This window comes from Mus pahari, chromosome 5, assembly GCF_900095145.1.
Source record: "Mus pahari chromosome 5, PAHARI_EIJ_v1.1, whole genome shotgun sequence".
Taxonomy (NCBI): domain Eukaryota; kingdom Metazoa; phylum Chordata; class Mammalia; order Rodentia; family Muridae; genus Mus; species Mus pahari.
Genome location: NC_034594.1, coordinates 98,135,424 through 98,143,092, shown reverse-complemented (window position 1 = coordinate 98,143,092; position 7,669 = coordinate 98,135,424). Strand labels below are relative to the sequence as shown.

Below are 7,669 nucleotides of genomic sequence, written 5' to 3'. Positions count from 1 at the left end.
AAAGATTTACTTTTTTGTACTTCACAGAAATCAATTCTGATCTAAATCACCATATTTGGGAGAAGCAGAATGGCACATATCACATTTTCACTTTTCTTAAGTGAAACGTGCCTTGGCTAAAGCATGTTGGGGATGGAAATACAGATAAGTCACATAAAAGACAATAAAATGTTTTAAGCCAGATGGCACTCCTGTAGGTGGAAGTCTGAGGCAGGAGAATTGAAAGTCAACAAATGTCTGCTGTTGAGTGAGTTCCAGCCCACCTGAGCTACTTAGTAACAGCTTGTCTCAAAAGAACAATATGTTCTTAGGTTGCAATGTTAGGATGGGACATATTCTTTTACCTTCTAGGACAATTTGTGAGCACATTACTGTTACCTATGGAAACTAAGTGAAATAAGTCCTTATATATCTTTCAAAGAGCCATTTTAAGTCTCTTGGCTTCTGGTAAAATCCAAAAGAAATAGGCAAAACATTAAAACAGTAAGACAATTTTAAATATTGTATTTGTTGAAAGTAAATCTAATGTTGCTCATATACATCTATGGATTTAGTGTGGGGATCTAACTAAAGCTACTATGTCATAGTTTGTTTTAAAGAACGTTTAAATTGAAAAAATAAGATTGTACACAGTTGACAAGTTGACAACTTGAAATCAGTAGGGTAGGGAGATTGAGAGAATAATGATATATGATCAAACTATATAACTATACAAAAAGAAAACCCTAATTAAGTATTTAGCTTATTAGAGCAAAATTTCTGGTACTTTAAGATATTTTGAGAATAGTGCGGATCTGGAGACATGGCACAGTGATTAGGAGTGCTTGCTGTTCTTCTTGAGTTTGGTTCCCAGCACTAACAGCAGGTAACTCCCAAATGCCTGGAAATCCAGTTCTAAAGGACCTGATGTCTTCTTTCAACCTATGTGGGCTCCTCCACTCATATTACTCACACACTTTAAAATAACAAAGTAGGTGCATAGAATAAGTAAAATAATGATGCCTAAATTATTTATTGTGTGTTTTAAGGGATTGTTCTTTGAAATTCAGTCCACAACTATAGAATGCATTTCTTCTGTCAAATGTGAATACAGTACTACATCAATAAATAATGGTGCTTGTGTTTTAAATGTTTAAATGTTTCAGTGAACTGACCAACTATGAACAAGTATTACTTAAACGACCCTTCTACTCATGATAGTCAGAAGTATGAGCAAAAGTTAGGGCAGCATATTAAATAGGTTTATAAGCAGAGCCCAGTTTGGTGGCAAGTAGGAGTTTAAGGAATTCCACAGATGAAACAATGGTCATTTCGTTAATCTGAAGGAACAGCAAAAAGAAAGAAGTATGTATATTAAAAATATTACCTTCTCCACACACCAGTGTAGGTGTGTCTTTCATTAAATGAGAACAGAAGAAATCTCTGGCTTTTTATGTGTTTGCTACATTTTTATGTTTTTTTTTTTTTTTATGAGTAATGTATTACTCATCAATTTATCAAGGACTGAGCCTCTGCTCAGTGCGAGTGAATCTAGAAATAGAAAAGAAGACAAAGTTGACATCCAGATTCAGAGTCATGGAAGACAGACAGAGAGATGGTGTTCCAAACAGTGTGGGTTCTGTATGGGTTTCAAAACAGCTGCTGGATTCACTTATATACCACTGGAGGCTTAAGCCTTAGTAGCACAGTAAGAGCTGAGAAGGAAAGAAGGAAATGGGAAGGGCATAAGAGGGATAATTCCCTCATGAATATTGACAAGTAGGACAGACCAACAGCAGAGATTTTAGTGGTGTCTTCAGGAAATCTTTTCTGATTAGATTGATCACAAGTGGGCAAGAAACAGGTGGCTTTTCAGAAGAACTTGTTATTCTGAATACAGTAATTGTATCTTAGATTTTGGGAAACACTTTATGTTTTTGGCTCTGTGTCTTTTGGTGTCTGTGACAAAAACTACACATGGTGGTACAATCTCCAGCTCCTCTAGAGTAAAAGTCCTTAAGTCAGAGAGATAAAATTTTTAGAAAAGAGCCCAAATTGCAATAAATTAGAATGCAGTGTGTTTTGTTTAAAAAATGTTTGTAAACAATATAATTAGCGTATGGAAATACAATCCTTAAATAAATGCCCTGTTAGGTGCAATTAAATGAATAGTAACTTTTCCAGAATTACTATTAAGAAAATTACATTATAGATGCTTGTATTTATCTCCTTCTTATTGCAGATGTTAGTTCTTTCTTTCCACACACCTTGATTGAGACAGGGTCTTTTGATGTTCACTAGTTCTGCATGTGCCAGGAACAGTAATCCACAGGAGTCCAGGGATATTCTCCTCTTCTCTCCTCATCTCTCCTCTCCTCTTCTCTCCTCATCTCTCTATAAGAGATCTGGAAACTTACCAGTGTCAGAGCAAAAATGTTTGGAGTTTTTGCTTGGCCTCTAGGGAAGTAAACTCAAGTCCTGAAAGTTGCATCAGAAGCATTTTATTAACTGAGGTGACAAGTTTTGTTTTGTTTTTTTTTGTCTTTATTTTTGTTCTTTCTTTCTTCATTGATTTATTTACCATCACTATGGGACAATATTTGCTAAGCGCCTGTTTGTTTGTTTGTTTTTTCATAGTAACAATATAGTTGAGTTTGGGAAGATACGTTATATCATCAATTAATGCAAAGTGACTATACTTTTTGTTAGGTATCTGATTTTCTTCTCTTTTGTTTTTTTCCATTACAATGAGCTCAAAGTGATTAAGGAAGAAATTTCAATGTCTAATTAAGAGGAATGGACTTGTTAATATGTTCCAATTGGAGTCATTGTTCCTTTAGGCAGTAAAACTTCATAATTAGGAGAACAGAAAACTTGCTATTCCATGTGGTTCCCTAGTGATAGGACATTACCTTTTACACTCCTTGTTTATCTTGTTTTCAATGCTGTTGAATAATAATTAAAAATTCCAATATTTCTACAGAACAAATGAGTCAATGTAGCATTTCAGAAACTTAAAACAAATATGAATAGTTGATAGGACCAGCAGTGAGGGACCATGTGGCCCTTTTCTTGCCATTAATGTTCGCTTGTTTAGAGCCATTGAAACATAGATATTATGACAATGTCAGATAGTTTGGTAAGATTTTGTATTTCTGCTTCCACAAGCAAATGTACAGCAAATACTGTACACTTCCAGAACATGTGCTTGTCTGTCACACAGATGCCATTTCATTGAATGCAAGGGTCCTAAGCAGTCAGTCTGTTACCGGATATCTGGTAGTCTTGAATGTAAAGTGGGAACTGAAGGCTAACTAATGAACTAGAGGTTATATTGTCCATATGATTATTGATTATGTGTGTGGACTATTGCTGCTACTTTAGCATCCTCACAAATATTTTTACATATGTTTAGTCCTTCTAATTAATTAAGGCTTCCCTTAATTTCTCTGACTCTAAATTTTAAGTTTTATGCTTCTCATATGTCTGATCAAGTAGACATTTTTTAGTTACTATCCACAGGTCAAAGCTTATTCCTGAAACATGGAAATATTTTATTTAAATTTCTTTCATGTTGTAGAACCTGTTCAATATTAAATTTCAGTGCCTTTTCTGAATGAGAATATAGCACTGATCTAGCTCCAGCTTACTCATGTGTACCATGCTCAGGGACTTGCCTACAATTTAAACCTGTATCTATTCCTAATCTATGTTTGGAAACAGAACTTGAACCACAGATTTGAAATGAAGTAAGATAAGTCCCCAACTGCTAGTATAGCTGGTCACTTCTGCTCTTCCAGCTTAGTCCCTCACATGTATAGGAATATAAATATTTCATTTTATTCTATATGGCTGCTGTGTATTTTCAGTAGAACAGATAGTAATCAAGTTATAAGGGGGAAGTTTGACTTACATTTTCATTTGATTATTCATTGTCAAGGTAATTGGTTAATATTCAAAGATTACTGGGCTTTCCTCAGACCTTGCCTCTCTTTTCCCAACTGCACAAGGAAAGGACTTTTCCAAAGATGCTCTGGAACCCAACGTTCTGCATGTATATTCACATCCCAAGCTTCTTTTTTATTCCTATGACATTTCTCTAGGTCTTTACTTACATCATTCTGATTGTCACTGTAACTGCTGTAATGACCTTAAACTATACAAGCCAGAAGGCAAAGCATGGAAAGTTTTGATGTAGTTTCTACATATTAAATTTCTGATGAACATAGTTGGTTTTCTATTATATGTCTTTTTTTGTGTATAGACATTTATTTATCTTTTATCAAGGGCCTCTCCTCCCATTGATGACTGACTAGGCCATCCTCTGCTACATATGCAGCAAGAGCTATAGTCCCACCATGTGTTTTCTTTGGTTGGTGGTTTAGTCCCATGGAACTCTAGATATATTGGTAAGATCATATTGTTGTTCCTCCTATGGGGCTGCAAACCACTTCAACTCCTCTGTTACTTTCTTTAGTTCCTTCATTGGATACCGTGTGCTCCAACCAATGGATGGCTGTGAGCATCCACTTCTGTATTTGTCAGGCACTGTCAGAGCCTCTCAGAAGACAGCTATATCAGGCTCCTGTCAGCAAGCTCCTGTTGGCATACACATTAGTGTCTTGTTTTTGTGGTTGTTTATGGGATGGATCCCCAGGTGGGGCAGTCTCTGGATGGTTGATCCTTCAGTCTCTGCTTCACATTTTGTTCCCCCTTCTATGAGGGTCCAAAGTATCCACACTATGGGTTGTACTATAAGATCAAGAATTAACAAATGGGACCTCATAAAATTGCAAAGTTTCTGTAAGGCAAAGGACACTGTCAATAAGACAAAAAGGCAACCAACAGATTGGGAAAAGATCTTTACCAATACTAAATCTGATAGAGGGCTAAGATCCAACATATACAAAGAACTCAAGAAGTTAGACTTCAGAAAACTAAGTAACCCTTTTAAAAATGTAATACAGAGCTTAACAAAGAATTCTCAACAGAGGAATAATGAAGGGCTGAGAAGCACAAAAAAAAAAAATAAAACCAAAAAAACAAAACAAAACAAAACAAAACAAAACAGGTCAACATCCTTAGTAATCAGGGAAATGCAAATCAAAACAACTCTGAGATTCCACATCAAACCAGTCAGAATAGCTAAGATGAAAAACTCAGGTGACAGCAGATGCTGACAAGGATGTGGAGAAAGAGGGACACTCCTTCATTACTGGTAGGATTGCAAGCTAGTACAACCACTCTGGAAATCAGTTTGGCAGTTCCTCAGAAAATTGGGCAGAGTATTACTGGATGATCCAGCAATACCACTCATAGGCATATACCCAGAAGATGTTCCAACTTGTAATAAGGACACATGCTACACTATGTTCATAGCAGCCTTATTTATAATAGCCTGAAGTTGGAAAGAATCCAGATGTCCCTCAATTGAGGAATGGATACAGAAAATATGGTGTATTTACACAATGAAGTACTATACAGCTATTAAAAACAATGAATTTACAAAATTCTTCATCAAATAGAAGGATCTGGAAGATATCATCCTGAATGAGGTAACACAATCACAAAAGAACATACATGCTATGTACTTACTGATATATAGATGTTAGTCCAGAAGCTCAGAATACCCAAGATATAATTCGCAAAACACATGAAACTTATGTAATATATTAAAAAGCTTTTCTATGTTTTATTCTTTTTCCTTAGAGCTAAAAAGAGTGTAACAATTATACATAGCACCCACCTTGCCTGTTGAGAGAATGGAAAGAACAGTTGCATGCAAACATGTTTGAATGGCATCATAAGTGCTCATGATTTTAGCTGTATCTTCTTCATTACTCATTGTCCTATTTTTTTCTCTCAACTGATACTTTCATGTGTTCAGTCCATGCTACCTCAACCACCCAACTTTGATGTTTCATTCTATTCTTCCTCTCTTTTTGCTTTTCCTAGAGTTAAAATAGCAATTTAAAAATACAGATTTCTCAGAGAAGTGAATAAAATATGGCATGCTGTCTAAATAATATTCATGCAAAATGAGGATTTCAAGGACAGATGTTTGTGGGTCACTGAGCCCACATCTCTACAGTTGATGTCAAATAACACTCATTTATTCTAGAAGAACTTCTGCATTCTCATATCGCCCACTGGTGGTCACCCGATGGAGAGAGACTTGCCTTCCTGATGATAAATGACTCTTTGGTGCCTAACATGGTTATACCTCGGTTTACTGGAGCACTGTACCCCAAAGCAAAGCAGTACCCATACCCCAAGGTAAGCAATGCGAAAGAGCTATTTGTTCTTTCTCTCTGCATTTGTGACTTGATGGACAACATACTTGATTTTTTTTTTTTTGAAAGTGCCTCTGAAAGAGAAGTTTCCTATCTGCAAACAAAACCATCAATTCTAAGCTTGTCAGCTGAAATCAAGGGAGAGTGTCAGTAGAAAAAGGTACAAGTGGGGCTAGAGCTATTACTCAAACAATAAATCACATGCTGCTCTAAAATAAGACATGAATTTAATCCTCTAGAACCCATATTAAAAAGCAAGGCTTGGCAGTGCTTACTTGTAACCCTGGTACTGGAAAAGCAGATATGGTTAGTCATCTGGGGATTACTAGCCAGATAGACTCAATCTCATGGTGAGCTCCAGGCTAATAAGAAACCCTATCTCAAAAAAAAAAAAAAAATTAATGTGACTAGCACCAGAGAAATTACTGTAATGGATTGCCTCTGGTCTCCATACAGATGCATACATATGCTAATGCACCGGCTTGCATCTGCACACAAAACACATACACACACACAAATACACACACAAACACACACAGATATGTTGTACAGATGATAAAAGGCATGAGACATATTGTTGCACTTCTATTCTGATGCTCATTCTTGATTTTTTTCTTACTTATTCAGTTGAAAGGGGGATAAAAAGAGATAAAAGACAGACTTGAGAAGAGGACAAAGCCTTCTCCAAAGTATATCCTTGGAGTTATGAATAGACATTACATGATGGAGAAATGCTATAGCTAAATAAGTTAGGAGTTCTCAGTTTCAAAGATTCTTTAGTTTCTTTCAGATGACTTATTAGGACAGATAATGTACTATAGTTGCTATGTATTTTAATTCTCTCATAAAAATTGACTGAGCATAAAAAATCTCTAGTCCAGAAAAGATGAATCGTAAAGGGCTCTGGTAAAGGGTAGAATAAGCATAAAGAATTTACTAGTATATGTATTAAGAGTAGCATTATTTTGGCAGAACATGATATGAATATGTTTTATGAAATGCTGCTGTTGAGTCCTACCCAGAAGTCCATAAGTTAGATAAAAAGATTTTATAGGGCAAGAAGAACATGGAAATCTTGCCTAGACAGCAAAATTATTTTCAAGTATGGAACGAGGCCTCCAGAACATGGACATAAATACAGTTGAAAGCATTTGGATTTCTATGCAGGCTTTCCTTAATGCTTCAAGTTTTACTTGGTGGTGGTGGTGGTGGTGTGGGGCTTGGGGATGAGTTGTGTATGTTGCATGCATGAATGTGTATAAAGATCTGTATAGAGCTCTGAGGTAAGATGTCACAAGTCTTCCAACTGGTAATAAGGACACATGCTCCACTATGTTCATAGCAGCCTTATTTATAATAGCCAGAAGCTGGAAAGAACCCAGATGTCCCTCAATAGA

At 36.0% G+C, this 7,669-nt stretch overlaps 1 protein-coding gene across 4 annotated transcripts in view; it reads left to right on the top strand.

Annotated features, from left to right (window-relative positions):
• The window catches only part of Dpp10 (dipeptidyl peptidase like 10), a 1,452,235-nt gene that overhangs the window by 1,350,180 nt on the left and 94,386 nt on the right, over window positions 1-7,669 (top strand). For all 4 annotated transcript variants that reach the window (XM_021198715.2, XM_021198714.2, XM_029538361.1 and 1 more), the window contains exon 9: window positions 6,101-6,255. In XM_021198715.2, the coding sequence (XP_021054374.1) occupies window positions 6,101-6,255 (155 nt within the window). The remainder of the gene's footprint in view (window positions 1-6,100; window positions 6,256-7,669) is intronic.